This window comes from Acomys russatus, chromosome 14 (assembly GCF_903995435.1).
Source record: "Acomys russatus chromosome 14, mAcoRus1.1, whole genome shotgun sequence".
Lineage (NCBI taxonomy): Eukaryota > Metazoa > Chordata > Mammalia > Rodentia > Muridae > Acomys > Acomys russatus.
In genome coordinates, this window is record NC_067150.1 from 31,956,296 (window position 1) to 31,981,834 (window position 25,539).

Consider the following 25,539-nt stretch of genomic DNA (forward strand, 5'->3'; position numbering starts at 1 on the left):
CTGCCTGTAAACAATACCTTTTTCCTAAGCAGCTTAGAGGTCTTCATGGGCAAGGTCTGGGGTTTCATTCTCCCATTGGCACCAGAAGATTCTATTTTAAAGCTAATCTTGGAAACAAAAAACTAAGGCTAGGCATCAATGATGTTTTATTCTAAGGCTATTAGCCTGCCCAAATGTGAAACAAAAGGTTCTTTTTCTGAGAGGCTTTTCCCAAGGAACCCAGCCCCTTCTTGCTGACACGTGCCTTAACCCTCTTCCTTCAGCAAAATTCTGATTTCTCTGCAATAGTCTTCCTGAAGAGAAAGGTTCTTATAGACATTTTCAGAGCCTCAGTAAATTCTAGCATAGTGGGAAAATAAACTGCAAAGGAACTCAACAAATATTCATGACATAGGGGAATAAGCAATTTACTATCCTTGTTCCATGGTCATTAGCTGTTCCCTGTTCATGTGTGATTTAGACTTTGAGCCACACTCAGGACACTTCTCATCTTCTCAAGTGTCAAAACAAAGCATGCTGAGAATCTAGCTCTGGACCTTCGGTCTACACCATGGCACTAAGAACTCACGAGTTCCAGGATGCTCCCTTAGTCGTGGGGACCACAATGAAACCCCTGTCCTATTTCCCTGCTCCCAGTGGAACTCTTGTGGGGTTAATTAATCTAGGAGACAATGGCCACTAATCAGGGTCGCACACACCCATACCGAGACAGGGGCTTCACTGCTTCCTGTAGAGGTCAGCGTGCTGTTGGTGACGGACTTCTTGGGCAGCTGTGGGCTGGCATCTGGCTTGGTCTCTATGCTGCTTTTGGATGAGCTGTCATTCACTTCGTTCTCTTCTACGGGGATCTCCTCACAGTAGCTGAGGGAGACAACCCCCGTGAGCTCAGGTTAGTTTCTGTGGTAGAGGCCACCAGCTAATCTAAGAACGAAGCCCTGTCGTCAATCTGAAACTATGGGCTTTCCTGCTTCTTTTCTTTGTTTATGATCTTGCACCCTCCAAAAAGCACCCCACCCTACCCCACCCCCACATTGCTCTCCTAAAGCCTCATACCCATCTTACACCACCTCTCCTTATCCAGAAACTTCTATCTGAGAACTGACCTTTTGTAAATGGCCTCCTTAGGTGCATGTCTACCAAACATAAGCACATCTCATCTTACTCTCTTCCGTTGGATCCTATCCCACCCCAATGGTCTGAATCTAGCAACTGGGCTTTGGGCAAATATTCTCTTTGTCAAACATTCACTAAGACTGGATTCTTAATACAGTTCCCCCTCAGTAGTATTGCCCAAATTATAGATCATAGCTAACAGACTTGTCTTTATTGTGCATCCTGAATGAAGGTAGGTGCTGTTCTAGAGACGCTTCAAGAGTGCCAGGGTAGCAATCATTATCCTTACAGGTCCTGGCTGCCATCAACATGACTTGTGCATTTAGTGGCATCTGGATGTATTACAGCTCTGGATGAATCCTTATGTTCATCTTAAGACATCAGCAAATAGTTTGACAGAGCTAATGTGACACCAATATTAATGCTGCACCATGCCAAAGTCTAAGCACTGTACCCTCAATGCTCTTTTCTTGCTTTTTATTTCACTAGATTCTCACAGCAACATCTAGTCCCTCCACACCCAACTAATGTCAGTCAACTCCCTCTCCCCATCTTTCTAACCCTCCTGCAGCAGTCCATGCAGTGAGAGGACCCCCCTCCCCCGCCGTCCTTAACTTCCTGCTCTTAGCTTCTAGTGTTCAAGACTCTCCTGCCTTCTTGGATGCCTTTTCTAGATCTTCCTCTGCTTCCTCTTCTTGCCAAGTGCCTCCAAGCCTAGTCCTTGACTTGCTTTCTATGTTCAGTCACTTAGAGGACTGAGCTGACCCTACGACTGCCCAAATGACTCAAGTTTACAGCCCTGGCCATATTTCCCCATGAACCCAATAACCATCTTCAGAAACTTACAATGATCTCTCTCTCCAGTTGGCTCCAAGGCATCCTCGTTTGCCTAAAACCAACCTTCTAATCTCAAACTCTTCTGTCTATACAATATTTCCCACCTCTCTTTGGAAACCACTCACTCCATTCTTCTAAAGAGGTAAACCAACACATTTTAAATCAAGCTGGGATTAATTTCTGAGCCATCGGCAAATCCTTCAAAATACATTGAGGAACTTTAAGTTATGGCCAGACCTACTGCAACCAACTTGGCCCAAAACACTACCACCAATTCACCTCTAAACTATCATCAACAACCTTTGACCTTTGAACAGGCCCCCTGCTTGTTCTCCACTTGAGTGTATTTCTAACACAGAAGCCCTGTTTAGATGTTAAGTCAGAATGTATCAACTGTCTGTCTATTACAAACCTGCCCATCTTTTTTTGCCTAAAAGCCAACTATCACTCTGGCCAAAGGGCTATTAGTCCCTGCTTCATCTCTGACCACTTTTGTAGCCACATAGCCCCGCTGCTGTTCCCTCTGCATGAACCACGGGTTCCCTCCAGTGCTTCCTGCAGGGTGATACTCAGATACCATTTCCTAAATGATGTCCTCTTTGCTATTCTGATCCCCATGTCCTCTGGGAAGCTCGCTCAAGGCCACACTCACCCCATCGTGTTAAAGTCATCGTCTGGTGGTACGTAGTCCTCATCGTCACTGGTCAGACCCAGCTCGTTCCCGTAGCACTGGTGGACAAAGTGCCAGAGCTCCTTGGGGCATAGGGGCTGCAGGAGATAAGAGTGGTGACTCTGATCCTCCCTCCCTCAGGCCCTGCCATTCTGCACAGAAGCACTAAGCCAGGTTGGCCCCCGTGGGAAGAAAGAGGCCAAAGGACTCTCTTCTCAACCGAATAGAAAGGGTGTGTCTAAACAGTACCATCTACTGCACATATCCCGGTCAGATGCTCAATCCCCTGCCTGAAAGTGTAGATGCCAACAAAGCTAAGAATGAGGACCTTCCTCACCAGTGCCTTCACCAGGGAATTGCAGTATGGGATTAACTGGCCCTTTGAGGATGGGAAACACCCCATCCCCTGCTCGTCCTACTGATAAGGTTCAGCATTAAATAGAAAGAAAAAGGCATGTTAATCTAGGGCCACAGTTAACTCTGAACACCCACAGGTGCCCTGACTCATTCTTTCAATACCACAGAAATTAAAGGTCATTCTATCTGACCCTCTCCTGACAACTTGAATATTTCCTCCTTTATTCTGAGAGGCAATCAATTTGTGCACAATCCTAGTATAGTTTCCAGTGTTTGCTTATGGGGGGAGTGTCTATTTGTCCTCTTTAAAAATGCTATCTTAAGAACAGCTAGTTTTCATGGGGTGCAATTTCCAGAGAGAAGCAAAGGAATATCAAAGAAGCTAAGACCATGGGTGGAGAGTATGAGTCAATTATAGACTGGAAAGAAGGGAAGAAGGTGGTAGTGACAGATATGTGGAAAGAGGATAAAGGTATAAGAAAAACAGATGCAACTAATAACTAAGAAAAATAAAAACTAGAATCTTTACAATAATAGACTTTCTAAATAATGTGAGAGGTCTCCAAACGCACAGTTTGACGGAATGATTCAGGCCTTTGGACAAATATCTTGTATCAGTTTTCCTGTTTTCTGACTTAGTAGAACCATCTAGAATGATGACTGGGCCCTGTCTCTGCCAGCAGGCGTTGAGTGCTAGCTTTCAGTGATGACTAAGAGAATAACTCCTTCATCTTTTATCGAAATATCCCCTCCAATCTCTAGCCTTTGTGGACACACTTCTTCTTGTCTGGGATACACATGCTTTTTGTCAAACTATGTCCTAGCCTGCTTCACCATTCACTTTCTTTGTATCGCTTTCCCCAGCCAGTTCCTCCTGGCTCAGCTAGAGTCCACATAACCAGGACAAGCGTAGTTCACAGACCCTCAAGAGACAAAATTAATAAGAGCTATTTTGGAAGACACTTGGATGTCAAAGGCCTGTCTCTGTGTCTTATTCAGAAATGACAACAGATGTGAACTGAAAAAAAACCAAACTGGCGCGTAAATATTTAGACCATTATCACTTTACCATTATTGATGTCTAATAAGGGCAGGAGACCTCAGCTTAAAAGGCTACTAAGATCTACACGACAGCTCCAGAGGCTCAAATTTAAAGGACCTGCAAGTAAGAATTAATTTACTAGATTTCCTCCAGATAGTAATTAGCTCAGCCTAGAGTCAAGACAGATACATACATATATTTAATACAGTCATGTCAATCACATGGTAACCTAGTTGGAGGTACATATTTTACACACACACACACACACACACACACACACACACACACACACACACACACGGATTTTTTTTCCTTATAGTTTTTTCTCTAGCCTGGAGAGTCCCCCAACATCTGACAGCTTCAAAGTGGGAACACTCTATGGACATGTGCTGTAATATTCCATCTGTTTCCTTCCAACCCAACTCAAACACACCACCCATCAGCTGGTGCTGTGTAACTGAGTTTTCTTATTTTCTTCATTGGTGATTCTTGGAGACCGTGTGTCTTGCTGACCAGAGTGGAATCTCCCAGGATTATCAGGTCTTAGATTCGGAAACAACTCACATACATGCAAACATCCCCCAGTTATCTCTGTTAGGGTCTCGTACCCTAAAACTGGATGTTGGGCAGTTAGATAGAGATAGTCTCTAGACCCCAAGAGTTGTGGAAATTACTACCAGTGGCTATTCCTACACTGGCACTATCTTGACCTCCCTAGCTGACCCAGGAGGCCATATCCTTCTGCCCTTTCTGCCACATGGTCTGGCATGACCTGGCATGGCATGCCTCATTTCTGGAGAACTTGTGAATAGGAAACCTGCTTCCTTCACAACAGTCATTTCTGTGGCTTCCTGTCGTGTTCCACTTGACCAACCCAAGCCCTGGAGAAGTATAAAGCAGTGAGTCTAAAGTGCTTGAAGTCACAGGTGCGTTACTCTTGAGTCCTGGGACATGCTCACAAGATAGGTGACTCCACTCAGGACTCAGGTCAAGACTATTAGAGGAAGATTTCCAGAGCCATGGGCTGCTGTAGAGCTGGCCAATAGCACAATAAAAGTATACTTCCCAAGTGGGGCAATATGTGAGCAACCAGAACAGGGGAGAAAGGCCTCCCCAGGCTGAAGGACAGAGCCAGTCCCCTCAACCTACCATCTTTCTATCTGTCTCTATATATCATTATGAGAATTAAATTTTTTCATATAATATACTTTAATTACATCCTTTCTCCTCTCTAACTCTTTCCAGATTCTTCCCACCTCCCCACCACCTAATTTCATCATGTACTCTCTCTTTTATGTGCTCTCTCTCTCTCTTAAAAAAAAAAAAAAAAAAACCAAGTACACCAAAAACCAAAACAAACCACACACACACACACACACACACACACTCAAAAGAAGAAAATCGATAAGGCAAAGAACATCAAAACAAAATCAGACGCACATATTAACGAACATGGAGTCTATTCTGTATTGGCTGATTACTCCTGGGCATGAAGCCTCACCCAGAGGGCTGCTGAGAGTCCCAGGGACACCCCATTTGAGGAAACTGAGTTTCCCTTTCTCAGCAGGTATCAGATGAAAATAGCTTCTTGGTTAGAGGAGAGAGTTTGCGTCTGCTCCCCCTTCAGTACCTACCTTTTCAAGGAGAGCATTCTGCCAGAGCCGGAACATCATCATGTACGTCCTATCCCGGGCCCCAAATGAAGTAAAAAAGTGCTAGATGGGAGCACAAGATGCAGAGAAACGTCATGGAAGCTTACAGCACAGGGAATGCAAACATGGCCCTCCTTTCTCGTATTCAAGATACTCAATCTCAAGTGCTACTGTCAGTTATTCAAAACTGCCAGCACACTGGGGACCTAGGAACCTGAAATCTCTACGTCCCCACTGAACCAGGTCCTTCAATATTTTATCAACTTTCTTCAGGTTTTTTGTTGTTGTTGTTGTTGTTGTTTTTCTTTTTCTTTCTTTTTTTTTTTTTTTTTTTTACTCTAATTCTAAATCCTGACCCATTGTGTGCTCATCAACTGAACTGGGCAGAATGAAACAAACCTTCAGCTAAATCTAAATATGCCTATGAAGGCTATCCAATATAATCTCTAGTCACAAGACGAAAAAATCAGGTGTTCTAGCACAAAGTTCAAAGTTCTAACATGCTACCTTAACCCCTGCTCAGCCTTCAACCACCCTTCTCATGCATGGACTGCTTCCTAGAACGTATACCCTGCTTACTGGCGGCCACTTCAAACACATTAAAGGTTAGGGTGACTTAAGGGCGGGAACGCAGATATGGGGAGGCGGGGAGTGGGAATGTGTGCACGGGGAGAAGGGGCAGAACCCAACACCACTCACCTTTTCTGAGTCAGTGCAGACTTGGATGGCGTTGGGAATGAGGCGAGCTGTTTTCTCTTTAGTCATGGAGCAGATATCTTTCAAACGGACTGTCAGCTGGCACCCCCACAGTGACAGAGCATGAGGAACAAGCAAAAGAGGGCATTAGTACAATCGGGAAAAGCCAAATCACGGTTCTCATACCTCTGACCCTGGAAGGAACCAATTGAGAGGTCAATACAGTTTATGCCCTACATCACAGTGGCTGCACACTAAGGAACAACTGGGCCTTGTCTCCAGCCATGGGAACCTAGATTCTACAACCTGCTACATGGGCAGAGGGCCCGCCATTTTTGCTGCTTACAAAAACACAGAATATTGGTGCTGGATTGGGCCTACAACATCATCTAAGTAACCGTTCTCCGTCTTATTTGTTTGTTTGTTTTTGTTTTTCAAAACAGGGTCTCTCTGTGTAGCCCTGGCTGTCCTGGACTCACTTTGTAGACCACAAGCTGGCCTTGAACTCACAGCCATCCACCTGCCTCTGCCTCCTGAGTGCTGGGATTAGAGGCAGGAGCCACCATGCCTGGCTTCTCCATCTTATTTTAAAAGATGAGGAAAGAAAGGCAAAACAAAACAAAGGTAAAATAAAGACACTATAAAAGCTTGAGAAGAACACAAAGTCAATAAATGAAGAAGATGAAGGCAACTTGCTCAGCCACGGCCAGGATAACGGCCCAAAGAAACAAGTCTGGGTCTCTTTGTAATGCTGATGACCAAGCACAGAGAAAGAAGTGTTACTCCCGCTGAGCTACAACACCTGCCTCCCACACAGCCCCCCACCGACCCAAGCCCAACGCCTTTACCAGAGTTTCCCAGCGGAAGATGTTGCTGTAGAAGCAGATCCAGTTTTCTGAGAGGTAGAGTCGGCCTTGGAGAAGGATGTCTCTTTGGAGTGCACATGAGTAATCTGTGTAGGAAGCAGGGTATGGAAGCTCAGAGGCAGGAGACATCTTGAGCAAAGCAGTGTACAGTGAGCATGCCATCCATCCCTCCAGCACTGGGGGAGCCCAGCCATCTGCTGCTGACTAGGTGCGCAGCTGAGGAAGTCTCTGACAGCTCATGATCAGAACGCAGAGGACATGAAGTACACTACGGCCCTGGTGGCAGGATAATGAGTGAGTATGACAGCCAATGACTGGTAGGGTTTTTAAAAATTAAAGGGGCTGGAGAGATGGCTCAGAGGTTAAGAGCACTGTCTGTTCTTCCAGAGGTCCTGAGTTCAATTCCTAGCAACCACGTGGTGACTCATAACCATCAATAACGAAATCTAGTGCCCTCTTCTGACAGGCAGGCAGGACACTGTATACATAATAAATAAATAAATCTTTAAAAAAAAATTTTTTTTTAAAGGCCAGTAGTGCAGTTCAATTAATTTCCATCCTCTTACTGACATGGTAGGAACTGGTTCGATGGAGCGGCCATTTGCAGAGGTTAAATATGCCTCTGACTCTTTCGTGGGTGGGCTCTCAAGGCTGCCACAGGAGGCAATGGTGCTGAATCCAAAGATCTGGGACTTGAGATGTCTGTGTTGCTAAGGTTTATTTGTCCTGTGGCCAGCTCAACCTGCTTGCTTGTGTTGGCTCTCAGCCTCTTGTCAGAAACAGCCTGAGTGCTCTCTCTCGAACTTCCAGACTTCCTGGCTGGCCCCCTCCCAGGTTACTAACTCACCAACAATGAGGCGCTCCGTGTCTGGAAGTTGCTTAAAGAGCTTTCTGAAGTCTTCATTTCTCTGTTTGTACGTGGGGCTTAACACCTGCAATGACAAGAGCCAAGATTAGCACAACATACCCACACATTGCAGGATTAGAGATGGTGGGTGCTAGGGTAGGGGAGTTAGGGGGATGTTTGTGTGTTACAAAGGTAAAGAGATGAAGCTCCCTTCCCATAGTCCCTGGGAGGCCTAGTTAAGAAAGGGGCCTTGGTATGGAGAAATAGTACAGAGGATGTGGTCCTGAAAACCCCTTCATGCAGTATTGGCCAGTGAGAAATATGAAGATGGTGTCCATGTGTATGCTAAGAAGATAAAGGAACCCTTCAAGCATCTTCCCAGGGCCTATCCTGACAGCTATCACTGCCTGCTTCCTGCCAGCTCTGTCTTAGCAGTGGAAAGGAGCTGAGGGCCAAGCTAGCTCTCAGCAGGACCTTGAAGAAGACTGGGCACTGTGTACCTCTTGAAGTCTGATATGACCATTATAGTGAGCTAAAGACACAATTAAAAAAAAATTAAATATGGCACTAAGAGGGAAAAAAATCCAGTAACAGGAAAATCAAAACAAGTTGTGAAGTTAAAAGTACATCTGGCACACAGGCATGGCACTTCCCTCCCTAATCTTATTGAACAATCTACCAAATGTGAGGCAAGAGAAACAGTCTCGTGCCGAAGGGTACCCAACTGCTATGGAGAGGCAGAACCTGAGATAAGAGTCTATTCTCCATAAGCCCTAAGTCAGGAGAAGACCAGGGTCTTGCACAGAACAGAGAACCAGATCCCAAAAAACCATTGTGCATCCCCTGCAGGCTCGGTTCCATACAGTAACTTAGCAAACCTTCCTTGGAAATCCCACGAGCAGTTGAATAGATAGCAATTCTACTCTTTCAGAATATACAGTCTTAAAAGCTTTTTTTAAAAAAAGGGGAGGGGCAGTTGGAGAGATGGCTCAGTGGTTAAGAGCACTGGCTCCTCTTCCAGAAGACCCAAGTTCAATTCCCAGCATAACTCCAGTTCCATAGGATCTGGCACCCTCACACAGATGCAGGCAAAGCATCAACATCGATGCACATAAAAACAAAGATGAAAATCTTTAAAAGGAAAAAAAGATTTAAAATTATGAATGGGAATAAGAAAAAAGAAAAATAAGATGGGTGATCAGGGCATGGTGGTGCACGCCTTTAATCCCAGCACTTGGGAGGCAGAAGCAAATGGATCTCTGTGAGTTCGAGGTCAGCCTACAAAAAAAGGAGTTCCAGGATGGCCAAGGCTACACAGAGAAACCCTGTCTCAAGAAAACAAATACAAAGAGTGTACAAATAGGCAGGAAGTGGGGGTGCAAGTCTTTAATTCCAGCACTCAGAAATCAAAGGCAGGTAGCTCTCTGAGTTCATGGCCAGCCTGGTCTACAGGGTGAGTTCTAGGACAGCCAGGGCTACGCAGAGAAACCCTGTCTCAAAAAACCAAGACCAAACAAAAACAAAACAGAAAGCTGTGTACACTCTAGAGAGAGTCACACATAAGGACAGAGGCACATCTGCATCCAACCTAACCATGTGCTGACCTACTTACACACACACACTAGGCTGCTGACCCTCTGCCAGGGGTGCATGCTTGAGGGACAGATTGTCCTGCTGGCAGTGACAGGCCTCTGGCCTCTTACCCTCTCACCCACTTCCCTGGGAATCTACAGACACACAGCTGGTGAGGGACTGGCCCTCCAACTGTTCATGTCTCAACTTTCTATGAAGCTTTGTGGCCCATGTAGAAACAAAGCCTGGATTCTGATCACATCTGAACCCAAGGCTGCCGGCCCGAGGTATAAGCCTGACATTCTGAGAGGATAGAAAACACAGAGAAAGTTTTAGAGCAAAAACTGTAAGTTCCGTTTCAGTCACCGCTCCAAGAGGGAGAAACCAGGGAAGAGCTTGAAGAAAGGAACTTCTCATCAATCCATCTATAATTTGAATCTCAAGCTTTTGTTCTGGATTGACTTACACATCAGTAAGGTACCTTCCCCCCAAAAGCACACCATGTTATCATACAATGTCAGACTTCCCAAATCACCTGTGTGTGCTTGAACCAGATTTCCAGACCACTGGAAGAAGCCATCTGGAAGCTTATCTATCCTATGATTTCTAAAGCTGGAAAAGACCTGATACAACAGTCCTCCAGGAATCACTACTACACAAATGCACCCCCACCCCATCCCAAGCCTCTTAGAACAGAACCCTTCCTTGCCAACCTTGCTTACTGCTCTTATTCCTCATTATTTCTAAGTCACCTTCTAGGCTACTGCAGAATGCGTAGGCAGCCAAGAGCAAGCACAAGCCCATCACATACGCCACCCCACGAGGTGGGCTTCCTTATCCCCCCTCATAGTGCAGAAAGTGGGGCAGAGGTTAAGTGGCTTGCCTGACTTGGAATGCGGAGACCCACTGGGAATGGGGCAATGGTCTTGGCCAGCTGCCAGAAAGAAACCACCGGGGTGTCCCAATAGCAGCACGCTCATGGGAGGAGACATTCACCTACTTTAGGCCTCTCACTAGCCTCTCGCATCCCTGGATGAATCTTTACAAAGTTCCTGCATGAGCAGCAGCCTACTAGGGGGCCCTAGTCCTCTTGAGATGAGGGGAAAACTGGGTACCAGTTTTCATCCAGTTACATGAGGCCAAGTTCCAATTTCCACCTACAGTGTCCTCTTCCCTAGGTGTCTACCACATCCAATGAGAATATGATATGTACTCTGGGACCCACAAAGACGGAGGCACACATGTCTAGGTACAATTTCCGAAAGGTGAGCAGGAAAAGGCACTGATCTTTTGTGCTTACAGCAGTGAGGAGAAATAGGGAAAGCCTCCTTACTCACATTTGTGGCTAACTGTCCTTAGTCTAGTGTCTGCTGATGGAGATGGCAGGCCAGCCTCTCTGTACTAAAAGTGCAAAGACACATTAGACGGGCATAAGAGTCTAACAGTCCCACGTTCCTTTGGATGCTGGGGGACCTGGCCCTTTACACTCACTCCCTGTGTGCTCTTTGGCTGCTCTTCCCAAGGCGAGGAACGGCTCACCTCTATAAAATGGCCGCAGAATTCTGTCTCAAGCGGGGCATGAGAGATGGCATAGGATAGTCAAAGGGACACAGAGGATCAGGGTCACACACTCACGGCTGGAATTGTCTCAGATCCATGCCAGCAGTAGCATTCTGCACCGACAGGTGCGTCAGCAAACCTCTTCAAGTAGCACAGCAGAGACTGGCTATCCAGTTCCAGCAGGAGGCCCCACAGGACCCCGGATTCTGTCAGAGACTCCATCACCCCCAACAAATGGCCCAGGCAAGGGACCTCGGGTGCCTTATGCTGATTCCCAGGTCCCTTAGAATGAAAACTGTGAGTCTTGCCTGGACTAAACACAGTGATCTCTGCCTTCTGAATAAGAGGGTCTATATAACCCTGGCTATCTTTTCCTCTCTCAGAGCTGTGCTCTCAGTTCAAGCTCTCACAAGTGAAGAGATATATTAAGCATGGTTCTCAGAACAGGCTGGCTGGCCGGTGTCCCACAGCTGGACTCCGCTTCATGCTTGCCTTGTCTTCAGTCTGGGGGCAGCCCAGGGGTGGGGGTGTGGTCAGGCAATACTCTCCGGTTGGTGCAGCCACTCAAGAGTCCAGGGAAGGCCAGGAGACACAGAGACAGCAGGTGTACGACACGGGCTGAGAGATGCGGAAGGGCGCTGAACAGGCAAACTTTGCAAAGCAGGATGACCCACAGCTGGGTCCAGAGGTCGATTCCCACTGGCTACTCACACTCGGGGTGACTCACAAGTGCCTCGGAAGCTCCAGAGGGGCCCATAGTGGCCCAGATCCTTAGTCCGGATCTGCCTTCACAGATTGGCCTGTTCTGCCAGTGTACTTTCTACCCGCCAGCCAGGCCTGAGCCCTGTGACTCCTATCTCTCACCCAGGCAGAACTGGCCACCACGTAGCCGCAACACAGAGCTTGCTCTCATCTCCACCCTTGCACACACACCCCTTTTCCCTCTGTCCGATCCGTGCTCCTTTCAGCTGGCCAGCAAATGACTTCTTTGTTAAGAGTCACTGGGGACTGAGGGAGGGAGGGAGGGAGGGCTGGTGGGCGGGCAAGGCCAGAGCCCCCGCACATGCTTCAAGTTACACGATCTGGGTGCTGGGCCTGGCCAACGTCCTGCAGTAACCCCAGGCCTAGCCTGGCCTCACCAGCAGATGTTTCCTGCCATGGAAAGTTGCTGGCCGGGGCTCTCAGTGGAGGAAGAGAAGGGGAGGTGCCAAGGGCATCACAGTTCTGGTGAAATATGAAACCTGAGACTGAAGGGATTTCTTAAGAGACAGCTCTCCTCCAAGGAACCTGTGTGTTTGGCAACCTTCTCTGATGCAACAGGACAGATGATCTGGAGAAGATGGGGTCTGCCCGAGGTGCTTTTTCCCAAGGACTGTGCCCCCACCTTCCCCATAAGGAATCAAAGGATCAAAACCAAGTGTATTTGCAGGCAGCTGATGAGATCTTGAGGGCAAAATAAAAAGAGCTGACCTTTCTCGACCCTGGTTAGAAGGAAGGAGACAAGTAAGAGAAAGAGACAGGTGCCTAGCCATCGAGGAAGAAAGGGTGGTTCTCAACCTGTGGGTCGCGACCCCGTTGGGAGCCAAAGGACCTTTTCACTGGGGGAGGGGGGGTTACATATCAGATATGTACATTACAAATCCTAACTGTAGTAAGGTTATAGTTATGAAGTAGCAACAATAATAATTTTATGGCTGGGGTCACCACAACACGAGGAACTGTATTAAAGGGCCGTAGAGTGAGGACGGTTGAGAACCCCTGCTCTAGGCAGAGAAATTGAGAAAGAGAATACAGCACTGAAACTAGGAGCGCGTGGGCTCCAAGGTCCTTGAAACAACTGAGGCAGTCCCCTTGCTACTCAGAGAGTCTACAATACCAGGAAGGTCTTAGGCGGGTGCATCATGGGTAATGGTCCTTTGTCTTCTAAGCCTTAGTAATTTCCTGTGCTTAAACTTTGGCATATTTAAAAAGGACCCCAATGACCACAAAGAATATAGATTATTGGGTTTCAGACCCAGAGATGCCAGCTAAGAGCAACATAAGAGCCATTGTTAGGGTAGATAGAGAAGAAAGACTCTTTGATGAAGATGTCTTCTAACACTCTCTCCTTCCCACCTGGAAGGACACCTGCCTTCATCCATCCTAAGGCAGGTCCCACTTCATTGGATGCCATCTTCTCTAAGAACAATCCCTGCTTCTCTAGCGCTTGGTATTTCATACATTAGGTAAAAGTTATTTACCACATAGATATATTCCTCAACTTCCTATTGGCATCATATCACACATACACACAAGTATACATACTCAAACAGCACATGCGTACTTGCGCGCGCGCGCGCACACACACACACACACACGCACGCACGCACGCACGCACGCACGCACTCTACTTTTATTTATAAGGCTGGCTTCTTGGAGCCTAGGCCTGTCCTGACTCTATTGTAAGATGGAGTTCTCAAGCCATGCGTGGTGGCACACACCTTTAATCCCAGCACTCAGGGATGCAGAGCCAGGTGGACTGCTTTGAGTTTAAGGCCAGCCTGGTCTACAAAGCGAGGCCTAGACAGCCAAGGCTACACAGAGAAACCCTGTCTCAAAAACCGAAAGAAAGAAAGAAAGAAAAGAAAGAAAGAAAGAAAGAAAGAAAGATTGAGTTCTTTTTGTCCTATGTGTCAGTGATCCTCAAATTTTGTGACAGGTGAGCGCAGTAATTCTGTTTTCCGGGGAGATCACAATACCTCTCTTGAGGTCTACACCACACCCAAGATACAGGCAGTATAGATAGTTCCAGGAGGCCCCAGGTACTTAACAGAAATCCCCTGGAAACATTGATATCTAAGTCACAGACACAGAGCAGTTGAAACGGTGACTATCTGGACAGCTTACACCCAGCTAGATAATGCTGTAGGAGATGAGTCTCCGTCTGTATTAGTCTCTGTCCCCTCCACCCCCTCACCAAGGGTTGGGCAGGGCAGGGCTGGGCCACAACCCCAGGAGTTGGAACTGGCTCTTAGTTAAATATTAACTCTATGGCAAACACTGGGTGCCAGGACCAACTGGTACCCTTTCTCCAGGTTCAGCAGGAAGGAGGGGGTGAAAGAGCCCAGTGGGGGCGAAAATGGATTCTGGTTCAGCATTGACCTCACCTAGAAAGAAACCAGTTAAGATCCACAAGGAAATCCTGGTGCTCCGGCCAAATCCGGTAGGCAGAAGCCAGATATGGGTGGGACACGGAAACAAAGGGAAGTGACTAAGCATGAGGTGGGCACAGGCGCAAGGCACAATGGTGGGGAAAGTGTAGGATCGGGGGTAGAGGTCTCAGGGGTCTCTGGAGAAGTTACACTGCCACCAGGAGAGTGAAGTTTAGGGTTGACTGCCATGAGGGTAGTAATCAGGAAGATTCCTCAAAGTCATGGATAAAAATCATAGGTGGGAGAGATGGACATAGAGGAAGAGGACAGTCCTTGGGTGTGTCGTCTCTACTGCCCCAACACCTGCAATTTCACTCCGACAATGCTTTATTTTGCTGTTCTCAAATTCATGCCAACTAGACGTGCCCCGTCACTCCTTGGATCGGCACCAATACTCCTTGCCTTCCTTAAAGCCAGCTTTCCTAATCGAGGACAGCGTCAGACAATGTGGGTGCTGTCTCTAGCAGCTGCCCTATTCTAGGCTCTGTCCCTAAGTTGCTATGGAAACACCAACACACCAGGAATGAGACATTAGTCAGGAGGGTCTTTCTGCCCACCTGGAGCTCAGCAAGATCCATGCCTGCTGGGACCCGGAAGCATCATACTTAAAAGGCAGACGGTGTCCCTCAAGCTTTAATCGGGCTTTCCTTATCTTTGCCTATAGCTCCAAAGCCCTGTCCTCTGACCCCTTAAGCTCCTGACCCACTGGGGCTGCACCTTTGTACTCCCAAGCTGGAGGCCCTGCTGACCAAAATGAGCTGGTCAGCTGTGGGGGCAAAGGACAGGAAGAGCCCCTGGACAGCTGTGCAAGACAGGGTCTACACACTCCACCCTGACACTGAGGTTCACTCACAACAGTCTTTTCCCGATGTCACTGGGGCCATGTCTCCTCCTCATGACTCACCCTCCAGGTCAGGTTAATCTTTCATTTAGCAGACAGTTTCCCCTTAGCTAGTCGCGGGACAATGAGTTGCTTTTCTCCTACAGACTGGCGGTGAAGGTAGGCGCCAGCTTCCTCTTAAAGTACACCTGGGTGCCTTGAACAACAGGTCTCGGGTACTCCAATAGTCAGCCCTGGCTCTAGCCTGCCCCGCAGTGCAGGGGCTTACAAAGCTTGCACCTATCTAAGGTCTCCTCGTGCCAAGGGGAGAACCCGAGGCAGCATAGCCAGTGAGCTGACTCTAGCAGAGGGCAAGAAATTAGAAAGAAGGCTGTCTGTGGTACAGGAACAGGACACCAGGACCCTCCATGAAGGTCAGATTCCAGCCAGTAAGCAGAGAGCAGTAGAGATGAAAAGTAGGACTAAGGGAAAGCAGCTCAAAACAAGATGGGTGGACAGACAGGCTCTCAAAAAAGGTCATATGGGCTCTGAGGGGATAGTGCGGAGGGAGGGAGGGAGGGAGGGAGGGAGGGATCAGTGGAGGGTCCCCTGGTGGTGCACCTGAACACAACTGTAGAAGGCACAGCTACAGCATTCAGAGAAAAGGCACTAAACCAGCCAGGGCCCAGCCGGTGCTACAAATCCCTACCCAACAGGTGGTTCTCAGAGATTCCAGTTCCGGCCAATGCAACTGGGCTGGTATCCAGGGTAAATGCACTGGCAGGGTCAGAGAAAACTCAAGGGAAACCTTGTGTGGGGTCAAACCGACAGCAACCGGATAACAATACTAACATCAGACTCTGGGACGCTGAACCTGGGCATCTGTCTCAACAGAGAATGTAGGAGGATTCCATCCAACTAGCCTGGTTGGGTACCATATTCAACTAGCCTCCCAACTACAACAGCTACTGATCAACCTCTATGGGCACTAACCCTCATACAAGACACACAGGAGGAAGCGAGACCAGAGGCCACCGACTGTACAGCTCCCAGGCACACCTCTGAGCACCCGCAGTGTGGCAATTGGAAACACTGCTTCTCGTTTCCCTACGTCCACCTGCCATGTCTATTTCCTCCTCCGCTTCCGTTCGTTTTTGCTTCCTGCACCAACATGGAGTCCCAACACTACTGTGCATACATAGCGGGACCAGGAGGAGGGCGGGCAGCAGCCAGAGCAGGCAGAAGGGGATGTGGTGGTGGTCATCCTGGAGGACTTATAAAGGTCTGTCAAGTTTGAATGCAGACAGACGGACGCCCCTCCCCCAATTCTCCAGCCAAGAGGCCATGCCTGTCATCACACTGAGCACTCAGTGTTGGGGGACACGGAGATGAAAGAGCTGGGGGAGTGGCGGGCGGCGGGGGCGGGGGCAGTCTTAAAACATGTAGCAATCAGGAAGAAGGTACAAAGCCAGCCAGGTGACTGGAAACCAAGAGACCTGGGAAGAGCATGAGGAAGGAAGAGGAGAACAGTGGGTGAGGGCAGAGAGCAAGGAGCAGAGAGGGTACAAGTCATGGGAACGCAGGGGCAGGGCGAACAGAGCAGTTGTACTAAAAGCCGGGTGAGGAGAAAGGGAGCAGTAAAAGCAACACACGCAGCAAGGACGGGATTTGCGAGTCCAAATTTGGATATTTTGATTGCCCAATAGCACCGTGGCCATGTGTTTTCTGTTTCCCTTAGGTGATACTAATTCATTCAATGCCACTCAAAAGGAGGCTTGGAGGATGCTGGGGTATTTGCAACAGCTGGGCTTGGACAGCTCCCATGGAGAGAGAGCTCCTCCCTCCGTCAGCCTGAGGAGGCCAGAGGCCAGAGGCCAGAGGCCAGAAGACCCTTAGTCTGAGTCAGAGAGAAGGAACAAGCAAAAGGAAAGACTGAGTTCAGCTTCTCTTCCACCCACTGTCATCTCAGCCCTCAACGTCTCACACCAGCATAGGCCCCTTGGGATGCTCCATGGGGCTGTGGGTGGTAGGTTGATAAAAAGCACCTGGACCAGGCAGGCACAGAGCAGGCTCAGGGAGGCCAGAGTGTTGGCTGACCTGTGTCTAACTTTAAGGAACTACTTAATACAGTGTTGGAACACACACACACAAGGCCCAGAGGAATGACTTGGACCCATAGCCCCACAGTAAACACAAGCCTGGCCTTGAGCCCTTCCTCTGCTCCCTCCAACCGTGTCATGCCACCATCCTGATAGCTTCACTAAGCCTCAGGTCCCACTGGAGCAGAACTAGGTACAAAAGGAGGTGAGGGGGGTTGGGGAGGGGTGGAGGAGTAAGAATTCTCAACACAGATGGACTCTTAAGCAGGGGAGACAAGGGTCTGAAGACCTGGCTACATCAGCTCTTCCACTGAGCAATCCTCCTGAAGGGACAGAACATGTGGCCAGGATGGGCGGAGAGACTTTAGCCAGCTGCTCTTTTCGGAGGGGGGTGGGGGTGGGGTGGAAGAGTTCAGGGCCACGTGACCTGTGACCCCGTCTATGTGACAAGGAGGATGGAGCCTTTGCAGGGACTGCTTACTCCACAAGCATTTTCAGGGTTCAGAGCTGGACGTGTGAGTGGCCACTAAAGCGTGGCCTGAGAAAGATTCAGTTTTTAGAGCAGACAGCAGACAAGCCTTCAACAGCGCATGCTCTGAAGAATGCTGGGTGTAAGTGACACATTCCACCCCATAACACAGTGTCTCCATTCCAGCGCCCCCGGGATGGTTTGGCTAGCGATACTTCCTTTAGCCCTAAGTTCACAACCCATGGCTCCCCGAGGCTCCAGAACTGTGCCTGGCCTTGAAATGTTCACTCCTCCCTGGCTGCAACTGGACCTCATATGGGACACTAGATGAGGAAAGAGATGAGATACATCATTTCTTCCTGTCCCCAGATCAAGCCCTTCTCCCCAGGACTTCTCTGTCCTGACACAGGAGATCTGTTTGGGGCCTGACAAAGGCAAAAGCTCTAGAGGACCCAAGTTGTACTTCTCCCTCTCTCTGCCTGCCCCGCCCCCCTCCCCCCACATTTTACTATTACCCAACAAGAAAAGAAACAGAAATACTTACATTGTACCAACTCTGGCTTTTCTGAAAAAGACAAAATAAAAGAGAGAATGAAATTAGTTAGGGAAGAGATGTTGGAAGTGGCAAGAGCATCCCTCTCCCGCCGCCCCCGCCCCCGCCCCCCCCCCCCGGGGCGAAGGGAACATAGACAGCAGAGGGTGGGCAGGGAGAAGGAACCCCAACGAAGCTGAATCCCTCCCGTGTTGACGCTCAGGAGGGTCCTCCTTTCGCAAGACAGCTCCAGAAAGGAGGGAGGCCCGGGGAGCAGTCCATGCTGGAAGCCCCACCACAGCTGGGGCGGTTGGAGATGCAGGCAGTGGCAGCACCAGCTAGCGCTCAACCAGAAGGGAGGCAGAGGCCCATCGCCAGGTCCTATGGATGGGCTGTGGGATGTGTGGTAGGCATCCAAAGCCTCGCCCCCCAAGTAGGTTTTGACTAGAAGCAAAGTATAGACAGAGCCCGACACAGCCTCCTGCTCCAAGTCATCTCATCCGGCTAGGGCAGGGTGGAGTATTTTGGTGAAAGGAGAAGAGACTGTCTAAAGCCACACCATGCTTGCTCCCAGCTAATAAGAGAGTAAAAACTCTTCTGTCGAAACAACTGGCTGACCTCCTGAGAGCTGACAAATAGTTGGAGTTCGGCAGGGGAACAAAGTGGAATTGTCATCTCTACACATAACTCAGGGATTCATAAAACCACATTCTGTCTGCCAGCTTTATAGGTGAGGGAGTCCCATTCTGATCTCCCCATGGGATCTGGAACTTTCTAATGAAAGAAAGGAAATGGCTAGGTCGTGTCTTGTCTACTTACAACCGCTGTTTACAAACATTCTGTTCAGATGTTAGACATTTTACCAAGAGGTCAAGGCCTATGGAGCCTAAACATAGTCAGTAACCTTGAGCGTGTGTCAAAGGGCCAACTCATAAATGCAGGACTGGGCAGCCACTGTGTCAGCTGGTAAGCTGTGTGTGTGTGTGTGTGTGTGTGTGTGTGTGTGCGTGCACGTGCGTGTGTGTGTGCATGTGTGTCTGACAGGGTGGAGGTGACTATGACCCAGGGTTCTGTGACTGACCACAATGATGACCTGATGTTCATGTGATCTCTTTCCCAACACCAAGTTCTTCCTTTCGACCAGAAGCCGGCCTGACACCTTGGACCCTCTACTCTGACACAGTCATCGCAGTGTCCCAGAGAGAGGCGGTAGAAGGGGCATAGGCAGGAACCTGCATTTCCCTCACACAGATTTCACTAGCCGGCCTGCTGCCAGAGCAGCAGGTAGCAAGGCAGACACTTAGTTCTCCTCCACTAGGAACTCTGTGGTCGTTCCTCAAAACGCTGTCACTATGGTCTAATCTGGAAGGCACAGTCTTTTACCATGGTGCCGCCCCCTTCCTTCAATCCAGAGGTTGAAGGCCAAACCCACGTATCCAAGACTCTGTCATCACAGAGTGGGAATTGCTACCTTGTAGGAAGGGATTCGGGACCTGAACTCTGCCATCTAAGTAGTTCATCTAAGGCTATGCGTGCCTGGAGAGGCTGGGTGGAGCTAAAAAGTTACATCCAACCGGACTGTCTTTTCTACAGATCTTTTGAGGTGTTGACAGTAACAACCGTCTCCGGGACCTCAAGGAATGGGGTTGTGTAGATGTTAGTTAACTGCACAGTACAATGGCAACAAGCACACTTTTGCAGCCACCACCCAAGCTATCCTTGGTTGTCTTCTGCTGCGCTAACCCTGACCCAGGCTAGTGGCCTGCTTCACAGCTGGGGACAATCTCTCTCAGCTGCACCCATGCACTTCATTTCTTGGGACTTTTATACACAGCCCTAGGAGGAAGGGGGGATGGGAACAGAATCCTTTGGGGATCCCCAAACATGGCACCTGCCCTCCTGCCACATGTAGACACAAGTAGACCTTCCCTTCCTGTGCAGGGACATCAAAAGGCTAGTCCCCTAAGACGCTGATGGAAACTAACAGCTTCAGAGTTCCAAGAGCTTCCATGAGGGACACCTGTCCCATCTCTCACTAGCTGTGCGATAACTTTGTGTCTAATATGTGTTATCTTTAAAAGGGAGAGCATAAGAAAGGATGCCTAAGAATTCTAAGAAATGAGAAATTCACCCTCTAGAGTAAGGACTTTGGAGGCCCTGGCCCTGGCCACGGCCCTGTACAGCTTCTGCTCGGCCAGCACTGTGTACGCTTGCTTGTATCTTCGGTGAGATCCACATTAGCCCTCAAGACTGCCCAGCAGGAGCAGGAAGGTATGTCCTGGCTCCCTCTAGTGGCCACATGCCCTAACTGCTGAGTGCAGCTTGACTGTAGGCCATGGGGCAGGGGTTTCTGGGACTGAATGTAAGTCAGCCCTGAGGTCCTGTAGCTCCCTGCTCAGCGCAGAAGCAAGAATCAGCCTCAGCCACTGAGATTACGATGCGGAAAAGATTTGACTTGCTTCCTGGAGAAGATTTACATCCTCACGGCTCTGCATTCCTGGGCCTGAGTGTGAAAGGGATGTCTTGTGAGGTCCTGAGAGAGGCTAAGGCCCAGGAGGGCTGCAGGGACACAGACAGGGAGACTGCCTACCATTGTAAATCCATTGCTGTGCCCCTACCTGGAGGACAGCGTTGGAGAACGAGAAGGCACAGAACTAGGGAGGCCAGGTTCTAAAAGCGGGCAAGGAAGCAAGAACTACGATGGAGCTCATGGATGCACAGAGGACGTGTTTGGCGTTTCTTTGGCCTTTTCTACAAGGAATCAGACAATAGAATGCAAGGTTCCCAAAAACATGCCCAAACTACCTTATAGCGGTTTTCTGCCCTCATATCTAACTAAAAGCATCTCCCAGAACAAAGGCTCAGAGAGTCTGGAAGGCAGGCTGAGGTGAGGAGGGGAGGGGAGAATGGGACCAGGAGCTCTACATTCAGCATAAAATGGAAAAGAGAAAACAAAACAAAACAAAAATGTCTTACTTTGATCAGATTAAGTCTGTCATACTGAAAAGGAAACCACAAAAATTAGAATCCAAACAAACAAACAGAAAGGTGAGAAGTCACAGGAGCACCAGTGTCACAGCACCGGGCACTTCCAAGCACCAACAGAGAGAGCTAAGCTGCAAGGCAGAAGCCAAGAACTGAGTGGCCCTATCTACTTGGCAGGCCTGCAAGGAAGAGAGCGACTCTCCAGAGCTGATAGGGGCAGGAAAGCATGCCCTGGCTCCCTCTACTGGCCACAGGCCCTCACTACAGAGTGCAGCTCGACTGCAGTCCAAAAGCAGCAGGAGTTTCTGGGAGTGAGTGAAAGTCAGTCCTGAGGTCCTGTAGCTCCCTGCTCTGAGCAGAAACAAGAATCAGCCTCAACCACTGAGATTATGATGGGGAAAGTAAAACTTAGGTGATGTCCTGTCCCAATCCTGAATCTAAGAAATGAGGAAATGGGGAGCAGCGGCTGGGAGAGAGACACTGCGAAGAGGAGGCATCTTGCAGCCCTCCTTTGAAAAACACTCAGGGTGGCCTCTTTGCAGGAGGTGGTCAGGGGTGGCCCAGCTCTGGTTGTAGCAAGAACAGTTCTAGCCCACAGATCCTCTGCACAGCTCTATCTGCCCACCTTGAAAGGATGCTCCCTGGGAAGCAGCTTTAAAATCTCTGGCCTTACCGCTGCAGCACTTCCTTGCCGTCCAATAGCTGAACCTGCATTTGTTAACCTTCTGCAGTCTGCGTGTCTTACATACGCAGCACCCTGCAGGCTGACCACGGCTGCCCCCCACCCCCACCCCAGTGCACTTGTGCAATGCGGTACTCCTCACACCAACTGTCAACAAGCATTGTGCTGTCCCCTGAATGAATGCCTGGCTAGGCTTAGAGAAAGAGCTGCCCACTTCACCTGAGCATTTAGAAACATTAAAGACTCAGAGCGCCCGCATCCTGCCAGATCTTTCCCCTTCCAAATGAGCCCTCCAGTAGCACACATTTCAATTAACGCAGAGGGGTGAGTCCTCTGGCATAGGGACAAAAGGTCTTATACAACTCCTGTCCCCAGATATCGGGCATGCCTGAACCTGCCCAGACTCCCAACACCCACGGAGGACTCCTGCTGGCTCCCTCACACCAGGCAGTCCTCCACTGGCGACAGCCACTTACGATCCTGAGAGCCACATGAAGGGCAGAGTGGGCAGGCTCAGTGGTGCAGCTTCATGTTTTTCCATCAGGGCTAAACAGGGCTGGGCCTTCCTCCCTGAGAGGATGCTTACTACGGACACTGCTGTGACCTGTCTCTCAGCTTCTTCCAATGGCACTCCTTCCCCACAATTGATTTCCTGGGCCCTACTGCCTTAGAGCTGATTGTTCACCATTTTCTTCCCTTCAGGCCTCAGAGACGCTAGGTAGGGCCTTGGGGTAGAGGCTGGCACATCTCCCCCCTGCAATCATGTATCCAGAGCCTGGCGGGTATTACCACATACATCAGCCTCCAGGTGCTGGCACTACGCCCTCTTTGATCGAAAGCCCAGAGCTCTAAGCACACCATGAATGAGGATAAGAGTGGTACAAGCAAGTAGTAAGGGGTGCCCTGGCCACCTAGCTCTCAGAGGTGGAAGGAAAGATGAACTAGGCGGCCCTGGCCGAGGTTTTTCCCTCCAGGCACTCATCGCTTCTGCCAGGGAAGCCACAGCGGCCTGCCCAGGGACCACACCAAACAACACAATGACTTGAGTGCAGGCTCCACACCCACAGGAATGGAACTACCCCCTGCAAGGCTCTGCTTTTAGAAAGTGCCACGCAAGGAGGGATACACATTCCCATTAGTGGTAGTGTTTGAGAAGCAGGCAGACATGGGGGGCGGGGTCACGGTGCGGGGCGGGGAGGGGGATGGGGGTGGGGGGGCAGAGTCTGTTCTCTGACATCGGGTGCAGTGGGAGTGGTCCCTCAGTGACTTCCAAGCCAGCCTGCCAAGGGATGGGGGGTGGGGAACAGTGGGGTTGGCCCTTCTGGGAAAGGGACCAAGCAGGACATATGGGCAGAATCGGCAAGGGTGGAGGGAGGGATGCTGAGCGCTACAGACAATTCAAAACTAGAGGGGAGATTAAAAGACAGAGACAAAAGATGGCTTACTTTTGAGAGGCGCTTGTGAGACTAAGACCATGCATGCAAAGAAGGGGTTTGGGGGACCGGTGGGGAGAAGAAGGAAGAACAAGAAGTCAAAAGACAAATTCAAGTGGGAAACCAGCTCCCAAGCCTCCCGGGGTGCTGGGGGGGGGTCCCCTTTCTCAAGCCCTGTGAGTCTCTGGTGGTTTAGGGGCACCTGAATAGAAGTGCCTCTTGACTGTCGGAGGCCTGGGGATAGAAGGAGAACTCTGGGGAGCCATAACCACGTGAGGCCTCTGTGCCAATCCTTAGATGACGAGTCTGGGTGCTCAGGTATATAGGTGCAGTGAGGACAGGCTTGAGTAGGCTGGAAAAGCCCTGTGACTGTCCTCTACAAGAAGAGTAGGAAACAGGTTGGGACAAAGGTAAAGCAGAGTGCTGGCCAAGGAGGTTAAAAATAGCCCTCAGGAAGGTTCCCTGAAGCTTCCTGGCAATACAGTCCTCCCAAATAATGCTCCTTTACCGGTTCAAGGGGCCAAATTTAACGAAGGATTAAAAAGATGGACCCCTCCTGATCCCCAGAGCTCCCTCCATATCTCAAGGGTCATGAAGTTCCTGGATCCTACAGAGAGATGGGGAGACCGGTGGAGGGGGCACGTGACTCAGGACCCTACCTGAGTGCTTAGACCGGAATCTATTCAACTGGGGTCTCTCCTGCCGGCCCTGACCTGACCTGAGCACACAGACACGGAGCTGCTCAGTCCCATGAGACCCCAGTGCCTTCCTGCACCTAGCTAACAAGGGGCACCCCAAGTCTCCAGCGCGGTCTGCTCACCTTGGAGTTTTTACCACCGCTCCGACCAGACTGTGAGGAGCAACTGCGCTGCACACCCTGCTCCGGGGTGGAAGGGGACTTGTCCGAGGAGTGATCTGAGCCCTTCTCCACCATGGTCTCACCGTCCTGGTTTTGTGGTGTTGGCGAGCGGGACCGCTTCCGGAGGATGGGGGAGCAGGCCGGCGTGCTGCGGTTGGAGTTACTGGCAGTGCTGCAGGGGCAGATGGAGACGGGGAATGAGGTGGAGAGAGAGGAGGAAGGAAAGAAGGCTGTCAGTGATGGCAAGGCCAGAGACCCATGCAAAGGAGCCAGCTCGAGGAGCCCAGGCAACAACAGGCTGAGCGAGAAGAAACCCCAGCTAGGGACTTGCTGCCCTGTAATGCTGCTGCTGGCCAGCAGGGAGCAGTAGTACCAGTGCAAAAAGGGAAATACGACCAAGAAGCAGTTAAGTATTTAAATATTCACCCACCCATCTAAGAATCTACCCACCCAATCTTGGTTGAGCTCATATGCGGTACGCAGAAAGCTATTAGGAAAAATACTTTAGATCCTGAAACAATCATTAGGCAATCAGTCAATACCACCAGCTCATTCTATACATGCTATACTGTATTTCAACACTTTTGTTCATAATGATAAGCCTATTTTTCAAAGTATATTATATATATATACATATATATATATATATACACACACACACACAATTTTTCATAGACATGTCTTTAAAAGTTATCATATTATTTTATTTTGTATGAATGTGTGCAGGCATGCATATGCCACGGGCATGCCTTTGGAGGTCAGAGGGCAACTTGCCAGAGTCTGTTCCCTCTTTGCACAATGCGAGTCTTGGGGAATGAACTCAGGCGGCTGGCTTGGCAGTAAGCACTTCCACCTAGTGAGTCATCTCACTGGTCCACATACCATGTGTCTTAAGACATTCAGCCAAGCCGGTGATGGCAAGTGCCACTGTCTATCCTTGAGTTTAAAAATGAAGACAAATACCTGGCAGAGAGAAGTAAGTGATTGAAGGCAAGACTTAAGATTTGCTTCTGAGGTCAGTCACTCAACTGTTCTAGTAAGTTGTGCTGCTGTTCCACTGGGATCCAAGGCTTATTCTCATCCCCCCCCCCCCCACCAAGTTCATCTCTACAAAGTTCTTTGCACATTGCACAGCACCGAACCCGATTACGTCTAGGCATACAATCTGTTACTACAATAAGAATTGAAACGTAGCTTGTGTTTTCAATAGAGCAGAAAAGGTGAGGAAAATAAAGGACAGGAACAATTGAATGCAAA

General features: G+C 49.3%; 1 protein-coding gene across 4 annotated transcripts in view; it reads right to left on the reverse strand.

Moving 5' to 3' along the window:
* The window catches only part of Gramd1b (GRAM domain containing 1B), a 243,994-nt gene that overhangs the window by 12,834 nt on the left and 205,621 nt on the right, over positions 1-25,539 (reverse strand). Inside the window, exons 4-12 of one of the 4 annotated variants that reach the window (XM_051156231.1) lie at positions 24,244-24,454; positions 23,436-23,456; positions 18,336-18,356; positions 8,081-8,165; positions 7,216-7,319; positions 6,371-6,466; positions 5,654-5,734; positions 2,603-2,718; positions 705-861 (exon numbers count right to left, since the gene is read on the reverse strand). In XM_051156231.1, coding sequence (XP_051012188.1) covers positions 705-861; positions 2,603-2,718; positions 5,654-5,734; positions 6,371-6,466; positions 7,216-7,319; positions 8,081-8,165; positions 18,336-18,356; positions 23,436-23,456; positions 24,244-24,454 — 892 coding nt within the window. Of the gene's footprint in view, positions 1-704; positions 862-2,467; positions 2,719-5,653; positions 5,735-6,370; positions 6,467-7,215; positions 7,320-8,080; positions 8,166-11,287; positions 11,845-18,335; positions 18,357-23,435; positions 23,457-24,243; positions 24,455-25,539 lie in introns of those variants that run through there. The other 3 variants (XM_051156229.1, XM_051156232.1, XM_051156230.1) reach the window with 3 other exon arrangements.